Source organism: Mauremys mutica, chromosome 22 (genome assembly GCF_020497125.1).
Source record: "Mauremys mutica isolate MM-2020 ecotype Southern chromosome 22, ASM2049712v1, whole genome shotgun sequence".
NCBI classification, from domain to species: domain Eukaryota; kingdom Metazoa; phylum Chordata; order Testudines; family Geoemydidae; genus Mauremys; species Mauremys mutica.
The window spans coordinates 9,222,338-9,240,325 of record NC_059093.1 but is presented as its reverse complement, the minus strand read 5'-3'; the positions used below and the strand labels follow the sequence as shown (position 1 = coordinate 9,240,325).

The following is a 17,988-nucleotide window of genomic DNA, read 5'->3' as shown; positions in this document are numbered from 1 at the left end:
ATTGATCCTGGTTGCCATGCATCAGCTTTTGAGCAGGAGTCTTCAATGAAATCAGCCAGGAGCATTGATCCCAAGAGCTTTCATGTAGTTAATTCATATTTCTCTTGGGAGAAGATATCTACTAAGCCTCATTGCAAAGGATCAGTGCAACCAAGTTTGATTTTGAAATTGAAAATTCCAATAAGGATTGTGTTTTCATGAGAGCAGGACATTAGAGAGAAAACAGCAAATACTGCAGATTTTTTGACTTTTTTTTTTGTTTCAAAATTGGACCAATTTTGTAAAATCAAAATGAAGCACAAAAAACCCTGGAAGGGCAGGTCCCACCGTGGTGTGATAGGCCCTGATCCTGCAGCTGGCTCCAGATAAGAAGAATCTTGTGCCTGAATGGCAGGGGTGCTGGAACAATGCGTGTAGAGGGTGTGCTGAGAGCCATTGAACCAAACTGTAAACCTTGTATATGACAGAAACCACTTCAAGCCAGGGGGTGCTGCTGCACCCCTAGTTCCAGCACCTATGGAACCACCTATCAACCATCCATGGGTGGTTCACACTGGCATGGGAGTCTGCCATTGCACATGATACAGTTGGAGCATCGTGGCTATAGGTTGCATAGGTCTATAGGTGCCATCCCAATGAGAAGAAAATGTAGGTAGGGTGACCAGACAGAAACTGTGGAAAAATCAGGACAGGGGGTGGGAGGTAATAGGCACCTATATAAGAAAAAGTCTCCAAAAATGGGACTGTCCCTTTAAAAACAGGACCTCTGGCCACCCTAAGTGTAGGTGAACAGGATGGAAGGTGAGCGGACATGGATCTGTGGGACTTTAGGATGCCAGTTGCCACCCAACTTCACTGTTGCAACGGAACAGCGTACCATTGCACCGTGACACCATAACAGGAGCTCTCTGCTTCAGGCCTCCGATTTGTGGAGCCATCTTGAGTCACTCTCTGCTCACAGCCCTCTGCACTTGGCTAAATTTACACTGACACATTTCAGACCAGAATGATCACACCGCGCAGGAGACCAACTGCACAGCCACTGTCTGGGAAACAGCCCCTGCATTCTCTGATACGTGCTGTGACTCTTTAAAGTGTGCTCAAGCCCCCAGGTGCTCTTATTGAAGGCAGTAATGGGCATCTTGTAGGTGTGTAGATAACGGCCTGGGAGGCACAGAAGCAGTGAGTCACCATTTACAAAGATGCTGCATAGCTAGTGTAAAAATGTATTGCGGGGAGCAGGGGGGGGGGGAATACTGAAGACATAGCTTTTCCTCTCAAAGACTTGGGGACAGATTCTTATGTACTCTAAAACTCTTTGCCTTGCCAGACTGGTGCAAAAGAACCCACTGGCAGAGTGGCATAAAGGGGCCTTGGTGCAAATGAAAACCAGGCTATTTCTGAGCAAACTCCTCAGCTCATATATATTAGCATTTCTCCAACGAAGTCAATGGCCCTATGCCAGTGTACACCAGCTGAGGACTTGGCCGTTTGGACAGATACTCATAGTCAGGAAGGCCACTTTACACCCTTCCAGCAGCATAAAGGAGCGTTAAAGGGAGTGTGAAGGTAACATACTCGGTGTATATGTAATTGACATTTAGGCTCATTGTAAGGCTCCATATACACTGTCAGCCCAAATGAGAATCGCGCCCCCCCCTCCACCCCCACCTCATGTTTCAGAACAGTCTGAAATCTGACTCAGAGAAATGATTGCAGTTTATCCACTGGTAATATACAGTGATCTGATGTTTACTATTAATTACCAACCACACTCATTTCAAGCATGTGATGAAGGGAAATATTTTTTTGTGGAGAATAAGCTAAAAAAATCATATGTGGAGAGGAATGTGGTTCTTGCTAGAGAAATCAGAATAATACTGTGTAATTCTATAGTACCTTTTATTGAAAAAACTTGACAAACATTAATTAATTACATCTATCTCTGTGGCTTCAAACAAGTCAATGCACCTCTCTGATTTAATTTCTCCATTTGTAAAATGGAGAGAACACTCACTCAGCTTACATGGGGTCTGGGAAGCTCGCTTCATTTATTTTTGACCTCCTATGAAGATGAAAAGTGCTAACTATTAGCTAGTATTACACGTACATAGGATGGTATTCACCGCTGTTCAGAGGGCCGTATGCACTACTTAAGTTCCACTTTATCCTCAAAACAGTGGTGCCTAGAACTTTGCACCAGCCCTCTACGCATATTTCACCAAAATATTATTAATGAGAAGAATCAGGAATAAAAGCTCTTATTGGAGAAATGCTGAGATCAATACCCATCGTGCTGACCAACACTATCTCCTGTGCTCTCCCTGCGTCTGACTGTGTGCATCCAACTGTTGTCTCTTGTCATCTGTTTAGACTGCAAGCTCTTTGAGGCAGGCAACCTCTTTTTGTTTGGTGTTTGTATAGCACCTAGCAATATATGTATAGGTCCTGGTCCATGATCAGGGCTCCTAAGTTGCTACTGCAATATAAATAAAACAATGTTTTATATTAGTGCAAAACAGGAGAAATAGAATTTGGCAGCAAAAATCCTGTCCTTCCTCCAAAAAATAAGGTATAGTTTAGGAAAATAAATGTACTGCTGCTTTATGCATCACAGGTGTCCCCAATGTTACTGAAAACATCCCTTCCATAATCATGAGGAAAATACAGAGCACTTTGCTCTCAACTACTCATGTTCAAAGTTAAGGATGGGTTTAAGTGCTTTGCTGAATCAGGGTGTTAATGGGAACTGGATCAGATCCTAGTGGAGTAAGAATTGTTTATAGTTCGTTGGGATGGGGGTGGAAAAGATAATAAGTCTGGTGCTTTTAAGAATCGAGAGAGGAAAAATATGTCTAATGCACTCCCTCCTCTCCAGCAGAAATTTAGCAGTCACTATCTGCAAATGATTAATTCTGAACTATCATGAACCGCAATGCCTACTTAATAATATGTAAAAAGAAGAAATGACACTTGCTTTAAATTGCTTGTAATAAGGGTGACGGGAAGAGTGTAAGTGAAATATGGTTAAAACCTCTTTCAGTGTCAAGCTATTAAAGGTCTCGCTGTTTATCACAGTTACATATCTTCAACTTTGCCTCTAAGCTCCTAGGTTTGCTCAGCAGCAGAGTTAACCTTTTGTCAGTATTTCCATAACGATCTCCCCATTGACAAGCGTTGACTTGCATGACATTGGCCTGGCATGAAAGAGTGCAGTAGACCCCCGCCTCCCAGTCCCAGAGACATTTGACAAAGTCGGGGGGAGGGCGGGGGACACAAACAAACAAACAAAATCTATTTGACCAAACAAAATTGCTCTTTTTTTAAAAAAGTTTTGTCCGATTGGCTGGTGTGTTTGAGATAGAGCCATGGCACTTCTCCCTGACCCCCATCTACTTATCTTTTGAAGCTGCTCCAGTTTCTGGTGAAAGTCATTGGCAACAAGATCAGCCCTTTGCCCACATGACAAATCCCCAGCGAGAAGGACAAGAACAAGCAAATGTTATGTTGCTTGCATTTATTTTGCTATCAAAGTGGGCTAAGGTCCACAGGTCCCTGGCAAGTTTCTAACGTCTCCTGGGATAGTGTAAAGGTTTGACAGCCCTGCAACACAGAGTTCTGAGGATCACGGGGATCAGTGTACTCCCACTGACTTGTCTCTAGACCGGGAACTCATCACGTAATGCAATTTGCATGTTTAAATGCAGGATCCCAGTGAGGGAAGCTAACTGCACAAAGGTGCAATGCCGCTCTTTCCCTGCCCCCCAAACTAGGCGGGTGTATAAGAAAAACGTCCACCGGGAAGCTTTCATTCTGCACGACTGGCACTTACACAGCAAATATCCCAATGACTCATTGACCTTGGCATGGTTGTTGTAGGCAGTCTTTGCATAAGGATGCACCATTCTTAAACAGTTCCCCCAGGCTCCCGGGCACAAGTGTCCTGGTTGTCAATATTGCAGAAATGGCTTTTTGTTTCACCTCTCTCGGCTCCCCTCCCACCGCCTCAAGAAACAGGATTACTGGGAAGACAGGTCAAGCTGTGGTTTATGTATAAAATACCTCCAAGCAAAGATGCAGTATTGCTCCAGCCACAGCACTTTAGGTTGTGATCTTATCACAGGGACAGGCTTGGTCAGCACTTGAGTCAGATGGTCTCTTTTGCAAGCACTGCAAGAACTTGTGATGGCAATTCAATGGGTGTCACTCTTCTCTCTAAGGCCTGGATACAGCAATGAGCTCTGTGCCAGAGATGTCTGTGCCTGCCCACCCAGAGTACAGGGGTGTGCATTCAAGGAGCTCAATGCAGGTCTGGGGTCTAACCCAGTATAGAAATAATGTCCCAGCATGGTGTGTGGTAACACTGGGGAGTCACTGCCTTTTGAATGAGACATACAAACAGTGATCACTTGTAATTAATAAAGGTCCTCTTCAGAAATGATTAGGGATGTCACATCTAACGTCATGGCTAGAATGCAACTCAGATGATTGCAGTCATGTGTCTTCCCAAATTTCTTTGCAGTTTCAACTTCCTAAAGTATCCTGAATTTCTCTTCCTAAAAACTGGTGTAACATTAGGGTGCACTGTTAAACAGCTGCCATGTTTGAACCCAGAGGTGGCTGCCTTTCACAGTCATCACAGTGGGATGAAAAGTGCTATAGAGAGTGTAAAATGATATTTTCCTCAAATGCCTCTATAATATTAGGTGACTTTCTGCACTAATAGCTGTATCATTTTAGTTTTCTTTGACATGTAAAGGTTATGTTATCTGGCTAGGGTGACCAGACAGCAAATGTGAAAAATCGGGACAAGGGGTGGGAGGTAATAGGAGCCTATATAAGAAAAAGACCCAAAAATTGGGACTGTCCCTATAAAATTGGGACATCTGGTCATCCTAGTCAGGGCTGTATGCAGACTATGTCGAGGTAGTTCTGGAAAACAAGGTTTTCTTTGCTTGTCCATCCTTATAGCATACCTTCTCTATACCTCCCTCAATATTCCTTGACTATCAAAATAAGACTACCTCATCAGCCCTTATCCTCAAACAACTCCCTTGGCTCCCTATTCATTTCAGGACAAACTGTGGTCCCTGGTTTCTAAAAACCTCTCTGAATTTGACCTTGCAGACCCAGGGCAAAATTTTCAAAAATGTTTAGTCCCTAAGTCCCATTTTCAAAAATCACTTAAGGCCAGATTTTCAAGGACTAAAATCCATGGGAGTTAGACACCTAACCTGCGTTGGTGCTTTTGAAAATTCCATTTGCATTTTTAGACACCTAAATTCCTTTGAAAATCTGGCCCTTATGATCTTAAGTTCCTAAGGCATGTTTGAAAATGGGACTTAGGCACTTTTGAAATTTTTTACTCTTTGTCTTTTAATATTTCTTCTGTCCACAGACATCTAATTTGTCCCATCATACACTCTTGTCATTCTTGGTGCAAATGCCTTCTCTGAGACGCATGGAACAATCTCCCTATAACTCTCTGCCCAGTCAACCATCCAGATTTCCAGCTCTCCTCTGAACATTTTTCTTTCCTCCCTTCTCTGATTGTTTAGTTCCTTCTCTTTATTATTTCATGTTGTAACTACATTATTTAAATCTGTAATGCATTTCACAATATAGATTGCATTAAAAGCACTATACAAAATAAAGATGGTGTATTACAGCCAGTCTATCTGAATGATTGCTCCATTTTCCGTTTTATTCACCTTTCTCATTTCCTCCAATCGGTTTCATTCTGTTTTTTTTTTTTACAAAAAAAAAAAAAAGAAGAAAAAAGACAGTAAGATATGCGAGAGACAAGGTGGGCGAGGTTGTATCAGATATGAAGAAGAGCTCTTTGTAGCTCGAAAGCGTCTCTCTCTCATCAACAGAAGATGGGCACTAAAAATATATTGCGCCACCCTTATCCCTCATACCCTGAGACCAACACAGCTGCTAGAATACTGCAAACAGTAGGAAATGCATTCAGAGACAGGGTTCATTTCCTAAAGGGACAGGTTCTCTTTTTCTTAGAGAAGAAGAATGGTCTTGTGATTAAGATACTGGACTGAGCCTCGGGTACGTGAGTTCAATTCCTCGTTCTGCCACGGGAAGTCACTTAATTTCTCTGTGCTTCTGTTCCTCATCTGTAAAATGGGGATAACAATACTTCTCATTTTTGTAGTCTGTAAAGATCTTTGAGACATGGTCTGTCTTTGGCTATGTGTATATTCTATGCCTAACACAATGGGGCTTTTAGGCACTACTGTAATACAAATAAAATAATAATAATCCCTCAGTCTTGGAGCAGAATTTGCAGTAAAGTCAATGAAAATTCCACATGTGGAATGATAGTGGGATATGGCCCCAAATGTATGTTTGCTGAAGCCTTTTTCCAGTGTTCCTTCCCTACAGCTGCTAACTCAATTGCAGTATCTGTGTTCAATTGCACAGCCCAGCCCCATGCTTCCCTCTTGGATCCATTCCAGCACAGATGTACACAATTGTTCAGAGGCCCCAATGCTGAACCTAGGAACTTCAGCACATGAACTAGACCATTTAATTACTCAAGATATTCCTCAAGCCAGGATGCAGAATTTCATCTGTTAGAAGGCTTTTTGCATACTCTGGCTTTTGTCTCATTACTCCCAAAAACAGTTAAATAAGTACTCAAAAGGAAAAAAATAAGCACTGCAGAGAGAAAAGCAGATCTGGATGAGTAATTTGTAAGGGATTGCTTATTCAATCAATTACGCCTTTTTTTTTAAACTGTTCACCGAGTGAACAGATTGGGATCTTCAACAAATTTGCTATTTAAAATTGTTGACCAAATAATCTCTTGGTCTGCAGCTTGCTTCTGAGTGTTCAGAATTTGAAATGGAAGTGGTTTTGATTAGACATGTGGTACTATGTACATTTGTATTACAGGAGCACGCAGAGGCTAGAGCCAGGATCGAGATGCCATTGTCTTGAGTGCTGTACAAATGAAGTCCCTGCCCCAAGTAGCTTGTGGGCATGGTACCAGTATATTCTGTTCCATGGCTGGATGCAATTGGCTCCAGCGTGATTACATACTTGAAATCCACTCTCTTCCAGTCTGCCCTTAAAAATTGCTCTGTCAAGGATATTCCCATCAGTAAACACGTTCATTAGGGGTGGAATTCACCCCTGCACAGAAGGTCAACACAAGGCTCAAAGCACCACTTGAATCCTCCGTAAGTCCCACTAAAGCCCAAAGAGCTTAAGTGATGCACAGACCTTGGGCTGTTCCTGTGGACAAGGATGAATTTCAGCCTAGAATATTTGCAAAAAGCTAGCGCGATGGGGGCACACACATGGGGGGAAGTGAATTTCTTTCAGGCTCCAATTATTTTTTTTTTTTCAGTATTCTCCCAGCGTTAGCACAAACCCTGGAGGGATAGGAGCCTCTTTACTGAAATGCTGCTCTGTCTGTTACTAGGCAAACATGTTTTAACAGCACAGAAACCACGTTTGGAACACAGGAGAGAATTTCACTATGTAGAAATTGGACTGAGTCCCTCTAATTTGAGGCTCATCATGAAGTAATAAATACCCATATTCTAACTCCTGCTGGTCCTCCATAGCTACCAAGGGCCAAAACAAAACATCATCATCTTGGTTCTGCTGAGGTGGAGGACAGGAAGTGGTGTAGCTTTGTGTGTTGACTCCTCTTTGGCCCCCTGGATGATTCACTGCTGAGCTCAACCCGGTGTTCTCCATGGGAACGTGGGGTCGTGTACAGGAGGGGAAGTGGCAGAGTTGATCTAGTGGGATGGAAGCCTCGTGGATCCATTGTGAACTGCCTGAATACACCAGTCGCCCATGGAACTTATTCCCACGCAGTGTCCCGCTCTGTTCTCCTACAGGGATGGCTCCATATAGGGAGTGTCTACACTATCAAACGTGGGCCTATTGTCTCCAATGGGCACATATTCAAGGTGGCTAATCCTACCTGCCATTTGCACCACCGCAGCTGCACTCAGTAGGGTGTTAGCTCAACCAGAGCTACCTAGTGAGGATGTGCCGCCTCAAGCTGGGAATTGCAGCCCTAGCTCGAAGTGCAGACGTACCTATACAAGTTGATAAGCCTGCTACAGCTTTGACTAAGAGCTGGGCTTTGGCAGCAGTGGCTCATGCTTTTAAAACCAGTGGTCCCAGGTACAATCGGTTGACTGACTTACCCAGAGCCACGGCAATTATATTAGGCCTTATATATTTTTACTGTGTTTGTCATTTATAATGTGGTATAGAATCATAGACTTTAAGGTCAGAAGGGACCATTATGATTGTCTAGTCTGACCTCCTGCACAACGCAGGCCACAGAATCTCACCCACCCACTCCTGTATCAAACCCCTAACCTATGTCTGAGCTATTGAAGTCCTAGAAACTTGAATATGTAAATCTCAGCCTTAGTCTCCTCCCTTTGCACAGAAATGTGCATTTGGATAAAAGGCTTCTTCTGGGAAGCAGCAATCTTGTGGGAATCACCCCGACAACATGCTCTGTACTGCTTAGAAACCCTGCACTTTTGGGATCCTGACCACTGACCTGTGGATTATTCCATAATAGCCCACCATGGGCAGCAGCAATTACCAGTCTGCTTTTATTTTTATTTTGCTTCTTACTTACATTTTAATAACCAGTTAATTGCAACATTATCAGCAGACTGGGATACAGTGCCAAGAATTATGTTATACACTGAGTCATCTAATTCCAGCACAAAGTTTATCAGTTAAATATACTATTATGGTATCCTGTTGTATGTAAAGAACTAGCTGGTTTCCCCTCGAGTCCAAATACTTTATGATAATTAGTCTTTAAGTCTGGGGGTATTTTTGCTACCTGTTCTTTGTATTTAACCTCTCCCAGCTGGTCTATCTAGGCTTTGGTTTCATTTTTATGTACTGCAACTATGAAGCAAGCTTTCATTAAGCAAGGATGTGAATTGCATGGCAACCAGGTACTCAGCCGAAGGTAAAATAGCTGGCTGTCAAACTAGGCATCACTGTCATAGAGGTAATAATTGTTTTTATCTTTCATATCAAGCATTTCTTTCCCCCATCTAGGCTGAGTAATATGCTAGTGCATTTCCATCCAGTCTGGGTGCATTAAGTCATTGCTTCCTCAGTATGCCAATCTGCAAGCATCCTGTTTAAATGCTACATGCCACTTTCTATATATGGCTATAGATCATTGACACACATATAGAGCATAAGTAGGACAACTGGAAAATGCACATTGGATTTTGAGTGTGTGTATGTTCTAGCGAAAGCCATGGTGGTCGTATGAATCCATAGATGTCTGTCCTTAAAATCATGTGTATCTGTGTACCTATCAAAAACTGTACGCAAAATAGTCGGAAGCCAGCTGAGTTCTGATATCTCAACTACAAAAGGCAAATCTAGGCAGATCAAGCAATCATCCAAATTCCCCTAGTTTGTTATACAGCCTAAAGTACCCCACTCAGCAGCCATCATTTTAACAAGGGGGCTGGGGAGGGGTCAGTATTACAATTATATTTAGGTTGCTGCCTAATGACTTTTAAGCACAGCAAAGAAACGTTACAACAGATTACTGCTCAATTGTGCAAGAAAAACACAGGAGGTTGGATTCCAAAGGTTTGGGGTTTTGAGCACTGCTTCCATTCAGTTCACCGGCAGGTACATTACAGAAATGAGCTCAGGTGATTGAATGAGCTAAAATAACTGCTGAGGAATAACCATTGTCAAAATAATGGCTAAGGAAAATGTGGTTTCTAATTGCACATTGCTGAAGTCCAGTTTCCTGTCTAGCTGGACATCCAAAACTTCGGAAGCAATTTCTCACCACGATAGGGATACAGGCCAGTGTAGCTTGGCGCATCCATTCAGCAGCCAGGCCTGGCATTGTTTTCACAGTCCTGTGAATAAGCTTATTTTTTTTCGTTGCACCACAGCCCCGGAATTTGTGCGCTGCTGCTACCTTGACAGGGCTGTACCTCCTGACATCAAAACCATGAGCCTGGATGAATAACAGTCGCCGTAAAATAACAACCCCCCTCACCCCCAGCCAGCCAGGGCTGCTGCAACGAATGCTAATTTCTTCACCTGCCTTTAAAGCCCTGGCACATTCCAGCCTCCCCGAGCCCCAGTTCACTTCCCTGGCCATGCATATGCAATACACGCGCGCCACTCCCACCTCGCTGCAAACTGACACCCTAGCCTGCAAACCACTGCAGTGGATGGGCTCTGCCTCTGCAGTTCAGCAGCTCGGAGCGGAGCCTTTCCTCGAAAGCCCCCCCGGTTCCCAAACAAACCCATCCTCCGAAAAATGAAATCGACCGAGGCCATTTGGAGCGAGGCGCACCTGCATTACCTAGCGATAGGCACCCAGCGCAGGCAGCTGCGCAGCGCATCACGTTCTCCTGCATAGCCACCAGAACGCACCAGATAGACACACGCCTTCCATCCTGGAGCACCATGCAAACCAGAAATTGCAATCCCCCCCCCCACCTTTAACCAGCTGGCCTTTATAACAGAAAAGGGGGGGGGCTCGGACGGGGGAGGGGGGAGTAAAGATGTCCCAACTTACGCCCTGGCTTTGGGAAATCCCATTGATAAAAGGATATCCAGAGACGACCCGTGTTTGATTGTCCCCGTTCGGTGTTGTCTGTTTCTTCTGGGGGTGACTTTGCTGTAGAGCTCGTCTTTGGCAGCCATGGTGTGTGGTGTGGAGTTGTTGTACTGGGCCATCATTCAGCCATCGCAAGACACACAAAACAACACACCGGAAAGAAAAAAAAAAAAGAGAGAGAGAGACAGCTGATCCAGAGAAAGGCAAGCGGCTGCTGTTGTATTGCTGTGTGTCTCTCTGTCTCAGCAGCTGAGCGTGGAAACATACAGCACAGCTTCCTGGTGTAAAGCAACCCCCCCTCCCCACCCCCAGCGCTCACAAAGTCATCGCTGGTGCGGCACTAGCGCCCCAGTTTAAAAGTCTCTTTCCCACTCTGTGCCACACATGTGCAGCAAATGAAAGCCATGCAATCGCACTTCCTCCTCTTGAAAAGTCAGGAATTTGCAATGAGTAATTTCTGAATGGATCAGAAAGGCAAAAAGAAGCCCTTGTGGGCAGGCTTTGCCTTTTCCTCTCCTGGAAACCCTCCCCTCTCTTAAAGCTGCAGTGGATTTTATACCAAGCAGCAGACATTTAACCAGTGTGCGTTGCTGAATGCTTTGAACAAGCACTGCTGTTTTTGAGCCAAATCCAGTATGCCAGTTTGTGGGGCTGCTTTTGTGAACCTAAAAGGCCAGTTCCTCAAAATATCCCTACATGGTTGGTTGGTTGGTTGCACTGGACAGCTACATTCAAATGTGTCAACTCCCAGTACTTGTTCCTGCTTTTTGATCTAAGCATGAAATTGCAAAAACAAAGTTTTGTCATGGGATATTTGTTTGGAAAAACTGAACATCTTAATTACAACACTGGCTTCTTGTTATTGTAGCAAATCTGTGGCCATTTTAGGGCTTGCTGTTGTCATTTTAAGGCTGCATATTAGGAGATTCTTAGCATCAGGGGACAGACTTCAGCTCCTCCTGCTCCTGAAGCACAATCCCTACAGCCTGAACATCTCAGTCTGCTCCTAACACTATAGGGTATATGACCCACAGTTGTGCAGTTCTGATTCCAGCCAAGAGGGGGCAGTGATCCACATGCAAACTAGCCAATTCATCGCCATATTAAACCCAGAGATCGCTGGACCTAATCAAAATGAAGATTTTAATAATTATTTTATTTTGAAAAGCATGGAAAGATATCACATATGTTGCATGGCTTGGACTTGAATTATGCAGACATGCCCATCACCTTCCACATAAAAAAGTGGAATGGGCCAGGCCGGACAGGAATGTGCACTTTGTCGCCATAAGCCTCTTTGGGGCTCTGCCTAAGACTATCAGATGAGCAAGGCTTTGCTGTGGTAGCCATGACAGTAGACAACTTGTAGGCAGTGGTTAAAGCAGATTGAAACAAGAGTGGGAAGCTCTCATCACACCGGTCAATGAGCAGAGGGAGCTATTGGGGGAAGTGGGATGCTTACTCAAGCCAGACCGAGCAGAGTAAACTCCCCCTTGGCTTTAGAATGGGAATGGGGGAGCTTTACTCTTCTTCTAAGTTTATCCCTGTAGGTGAGAAACAAGAATGGCCAATGGTCCATCTAGCCTAATATCTTGTCTTCTGTCAGTGGCCAGTGCCAGATGCTTCAGGGGGAGTGAACAGGACAGGGCAATTGTCAAGTGATCCATCCCCTTACTTTAACTCCTGTTTGTAGCCCTTGGATCATCCTGCACAGCCCACCATTCTTTGCTTGTCAAATATTGCCCAATGGCACGTCTGTTCTGCATGGGTTTGCCTCTTTCCTTTAATGCCTGCTCCTGTGTAAGACTCTTTCCTTCTCTTCCAGCCCCACCCCCCACCTTTTTTTGTTTGTAGCAAGATGGGTGTTTTTCTCTTTAGTGCAGAAGTATTTTTGAAGTTTGTGTGCTATTGTATTTGAGTTCAGCGTATCACACTTTAGGGTGCGTGGGAGGTGGACCAGTGAGATTATGCTTGAGATATCCTATCTATGCAAATCCTCCTTCCTCTCATCTCTCCTTTGTCTCCTTTCCCTCTTATTTTTCCTTATTTCCCCGTCCCCCCACTCTCAAACTTCTCTGTCCCTCTCTCTTCAAACATTTGCCACCCCTTCTTTCCCACACATAGACAACAAAGGGGCCAGTATTACCAACTCTTGTGATATATAGTGTTTTTCTTAAAGTCCTAGCTCCTGGAGGGAATCATGTTGTTATGTAAGACTCTCAGCTTTCATTTAAAAATAAGAGTAAGATTTTAGCTCTCCTGATTGCAGAGAAAAAGCCTGAAAGGTTGGCCCCTTAAAGGAGAAGGCAAATAAAAAGAACCCCATACTTATTTTTATAAATTTTGTGATTTTTTTAAGCCAATGTCATGGGGGATTTTGAGAGGGGGAATGACTCATGATTTTTAAATGTTTGGGGTTGGCAGGGTTGTTCCGAGCATCATTAATGACATTTTCAGAAAGGAATTGAAAAGAAATGTTTTTGTTAATATCGTGTCACGTGCAGCTCTTCCAAGTCACAGAATCAGTGAAGTAAGAGATGGAAAATGACCCTTTAGATCTCCCTCCATCTCCTTGCCAAAGCAGGAGAGTTCCTAGCAGTGTGTTTCCCTTAGTGCTTTAGCCAAAGTCAGGGTGAGAGAAAGCAGCATTTTGTGATCAGCCCATCAGCGTTAAACTGGCGTCTGTGTTCTCACAGTGACAGCTGGGCTAAAGTCCCATCAAAATTAAAGCACAAGTAGGCGATATACAAAACACCACTTGCTCAACTCAGTATTTGTTCTGAAGTCACTTTGAACCTCTGTGATGTTCCCAAAACAAGGAGGCTGGGCTGGTGTAAATCAGGAGGAACTCCATTCATGCCAATGAATGAAATCTTGGTCCTGTTGAAATCAATGGGACCTTGGCCATTGACTTCAATGGGACCAGGATTTCACCCAGTGGTGTTACTTTGCTCTAAGTGAGACAAGGATCAGGCTGCTAGTTTCAGCAGCAGTTTTAATGGCAGAATCACAGTTTAAATTAAGGATTATCATCTGTTTTACCGTAGCTCCTAGGAGCCCTCGTCTTGGATCTGGTTCCCATTGTGCAAGGTGTTGCACAAAGATTCCATTTGTACTGGATCCGTGGCTGTAACAGATGAGATGTAAAAGCCCAAGTTAGCATCAATCCTTTCTATTACCCAAACTCCCTGACTCCCACAGCGAAATAAATACTGCAAACAGCTGTCTAGAAAAGTCTGATAAGCAAATATAACAAGCGCAAGAGTTGGCGTTAGCCAGCAGAGATCTGCACAGATTATTGTATTTCTTAACTGGATCTGGATATGCTCCAGGTACTGCTTGATTTTCTTTGCTCCAGATGTATTACTTGACCTTGAAATAATAGTAATTTGTTATTGCAGTAGCTCCCAGAGGCTTTAACCGGGTCAGGGCCTCATTGTGCTAAACACAGCACAAACGTATAGTCAATGACAGACCCTGTACTACAGCATTTATAATCTAAGGCCTGATCCTGCAATTCACTTCCTGTAGATGGATTGCTGCACCCGCACGCATCCCCACTGAAGTCAATAAGGGTGGTGCCAATTCAGATATTTCTTGGGGTGGGGTGGGGGAAGAGAATTCTGCTACCCATCTCCCCTTGGTACTCCCCTTGAACTGCAATCATACCCCATGATTGTAGGATAGACATACTCTGTGGGCTGGTTGAAATTTTTCAAAACCACATTGTTTCATGTTTTCCTCACCCACCGACCCCCAAAATGAAAATATTTTCGGTTTTCTAAATTTTTCAGATAGTTTTTTTAATGAAACTTGAAAACAAAAATATTTCCAGTGGTTTGATTTTTCATGTTTTTGGTTTTTCCTTCCCTCTCCCTTCCCTTTCTTCAGTGACAAAACAGAAGAAGGGAAAAGGTAGAAACAACAACTGAAAAGCTGAAATTTTTTTGATCCTGACACTTTTCAATATATTTTTCTTTTTTTGTTGGTGGTGAAAAATTCCTAACCTATGAGAAATCGCACCATTCCAAAACCTGTGAAATTAAAACAATTTCAAAATGTTTGAAAATTTTCACACACACACCCCCTATTTCATTTCTCCACTGGCTCTTTTCTCTATAAGACTTATGCAAGTGCTAATGTTATGCACTGAGAGTAATTCTATTGATTTACCACTCACAATGCACATGCGTATGACTGTGCAGAATATGAGCCGATGTGTGTCCCATGCTAAAATGCTTTTCTACTGCCATGTTATAGCAGTGGTCCTCAGTGAATCACAAATATTATCCGTTCACCTCCTACAGGAAAAGTGCATTAAAGGGGTCTCTTTATATCACTTCCTTCAACAGTGGAAGAAATGCTACAGAACCATTTATATTTTATTTATTTTGGGTGGAAGTCCTCTGAAATAGCCACATGAAGTCAGTGGGAGTTTTGCTGTAAACTTCAGTAGGAGCAAGATGATGCTCTTAAAGAATTTAGGTCAAGACTACGCACCTTTCTGCTCTAGTGGAGTGGTTTATTGACTAACAATAGAAATATGGTGAAATAAACATCACAAGAACAGGAGACATAAAGGGAGTGGCGGGGGGGGGAGGGGCTGTCTTCCTCTTTCACAACTTCCTCCTCCTAAAAAGGTCCCAGTACTTTCAGAAAAAGCTCATACAAGAGTCTGCTTTTGAATAATAATAATTATTATTATTAGACAGACCAGGTGGGGGAGGTAATATCTTTTATTGGATCAACTTCTGTGGGTGAGAGAGACAAGCTTTTGTGCTTCTTGGAAGCTTGTCTCTCTGACCCACAGAAGTTGGTCCAATAAAAGATATGACTTTCCCCCCATCTTGTCTGTCTAATATCCCGGGACCAACATGGCAAAAACTATTGCAGCCAATAATAATTATTATTTATTTGCATTGCTGCAGCACCTCAGAGCTCCAGTCTTGGACTGGGATCCTGTTGTGCTAAGCACTGCATGAAAACAGAACAAAAAGATGGTCCCCACCCCAAAGCTCCTGCAGTCTAAACCTGATCCAAAAAATAGTAAATAAAACACTAAGGTGTAATAAGACGTGTGCTTTTAGTCCTTTTGGTCCTAATCCTGGAACCACTTGCACACTGGAGTAATTTTACTGACACAAATATTCTAAGGGATAAGTGTGTGTTATGTTAACAATTTGTTAAAGTTTTTGCAGGATCAAGCTTTTGAACACACACACACACAAACCGGAGCTGGGTGAAAAAATGCAAACAAAAATTAATCGTCGAAAACGTCTTTTGCATTTTTTCCATCAAAATTACGTGTCAATAGAAAATTTAGTCAACATTAAAAAAATTGATTAGCTGGTTAAAAAGCACCAAAATAATTGTGAAAAATTAGTCAAAAATTGCCTTTTTTTTGGTGGTGTATAGGGTGGGGGAATTGAAATTCAGCAAATTTCAGCCATCTCTCTCTGTAATTCTGACTTTTTCTTTGCGGGTGCCATCCTATGGCGGCTCACACTGCTAGCAACTTACAGGCTCAGCTAGACAAGTTCAGAGCGAGTACTGCTGTTTGGGGAATGCGGTTGAACGACATTCCTGAAGTCCATTAGCCTTAAAGCCTAAAACAGCTTTGTCCAGATCTTATACCTCTCTGTGTTCCAATAACTGGGCTGAAATGATAATTCAATAGGGTTCTGCTTAGTGGGGAGACTTTTCTTCCTTTTCCTGGCATCCAGCTGTCTAACTATTAATATGCCCATCTCCCCAGTCATCATAATATTTGAGTCCAGAGTATTTAAAAATAAAAATAACTTATAGTTTGCTATCGGAGAACAGGAATCCATATTTTGTCCAGAGGTATTAGAAGGATTGTACCTGCTTAACCTCAGGATTTTGTCCTGAGTCTCAGGCTTCATTAGGTCCTCAGGACTCATCTTTAAAGATCAAACCATTTGGTGCCACAGAGCCGATGGCCCCAGGCACTGCAACAGAAATACATGGGAAAGGGCCAGTTCTCTGCTAGTGTAAATTGTCATAGTTCCATTGGCTTCAATAGACACCAGCTGAGAATCTGGCCTAGATTGTCCACACAGGCCACAAAGAAGGAAGAGCTTGATTGTACTTGCCTGGGTTTACTTCAAGTTGGGGAGATATTTTCCGGTTTAAAAATAAAATCCCACAAATCCCTCCATTTGCCCCCAAAGAGAAACAGACAGGCAGATCCTGGTTAGGGTTGGGGTTCAGAGCAGGCCAGTCAAAATGCAAATCATAGCTTTAACAACTTAAGTCAGTTATGAGTCAACTGCTAATATTCCCTTCAGACACGTTGACATGAGAGAAGAAAGATCAGTGAAGAGGCGTATGCAGAATATTCAGGGTAGGAGATGACCAGGATCATTCTGAACTTCCCTGACATCTAGTCCAACTCTAAGCTTGCATAACTTTCAACTCCACCCCCTTCCCGGTTAATAAATAATCATAATCATTAATAAAATATTTAAAAAGGCTTTGGCAGGCAGGTTGAACTATTTTTGGCTTGAAGGCAATGGCGAGTTCTGTGTGAGTCAGGGCAGCTGGAGTCTTTCATTTCTGATGCGTCTGTGTTTGAAATGATTTGCTGATTTGAGTCTTGTTCCTCTTGAACCGAATTCTCCTCAAGGTTACATGACTGCAGTTCCATTAGAATGAGTGGAATTGTACTAGCATAAGTGAGAGCAGAATTACGGCATTTGGTAACAGCTGGCAACCGTGTCTAGCAGGTTTAGCGGAGAGGCCCAGGGCTGAATGGGTCATAAAGAATGAACAAACTTCTGGGTCAGGGTGAGAGGTCGGGTAGTGTGGGTGGGAAGCTCATACTGTGTCTGTTGAGTAAATAAACACAGCTCTGATTTTCAAAGGGGAATAAAGGAGATCAATGCCCAGATGTAATGGGAGTTGCGTGCCCAACTCCCATAGGCTCCTACGGAAGTCCCAAACCAAATGATTTTGGTCTTCAGTACTGTAACTTACTCCACGGAAGCCCTAAAGACAAGCTGTAGAAATAGCATGCCAAAAAAGTACGGAGTTTGCACTATTTCTGGCCCATTTGTATCTGTAGCATTCTTATAGAACTGAATGTTCTCCATCCATCCTCTGCAGAGTGTAATATTTTTGCTAGGAGGTATACTCTTCAGCTTTCTGTGGGCCTAATATTGTTCCTATTGAAATTTTATGGCAAAACTCCTACTGAAAGCAGGATCAGGCCCTCTAAATCTTTTCCTTGAAGCCACCAGTTAGAATGTCAGGATCAAATCCATTTATGCTGGGTTGTAGGGTGACCAGACAGCGAGTGTAAAAAATCGGGATGGGGGTGGGGTGTAATAGGAGCCTATATAAGAAAAATA

General features: G+C 43.2%; 1 protein-coding gene across 2 annotated transcripts in view; it reads right to left on the bottom strand.

Annotated features, from left to right (window-relative positions):
* Positions 1–17,022, bottom strand: part of UBASH3B (ubiquitin associated and SH3 domain containing B) — a 110,933-nt gene extending 93,911 nt beyond the window's left edge. Inside the window, exons 1-3 of one of the 2 annotated variants that reach the window (XM_044997263.1) lie at positions 16,732–17,022; positions 13,661–13,745; positions 10,577–10,728 (exon numbers count right to left, since the gene is read on the bottom strand). In XM_044997263.1, coding sequence (XP_044853198.1) covers positions 10,577–10,704 — 128 coding nt within the window. In that variant the 5' untranslated portion in view covers positions 10,705–10,728; positions 13,661–13,745; positions 16,732–17,022. Of the gene's footprint in view, positions 1–10,576; positions 10,896–13,660; positions 13,746–16,731 lie in introns of those variants that run through there. The other variant, XM_044997262.1, reaches the window with a different exon arrangement.
* Positions 17,023–17,988: the final 966 nt, after the last annotated feature.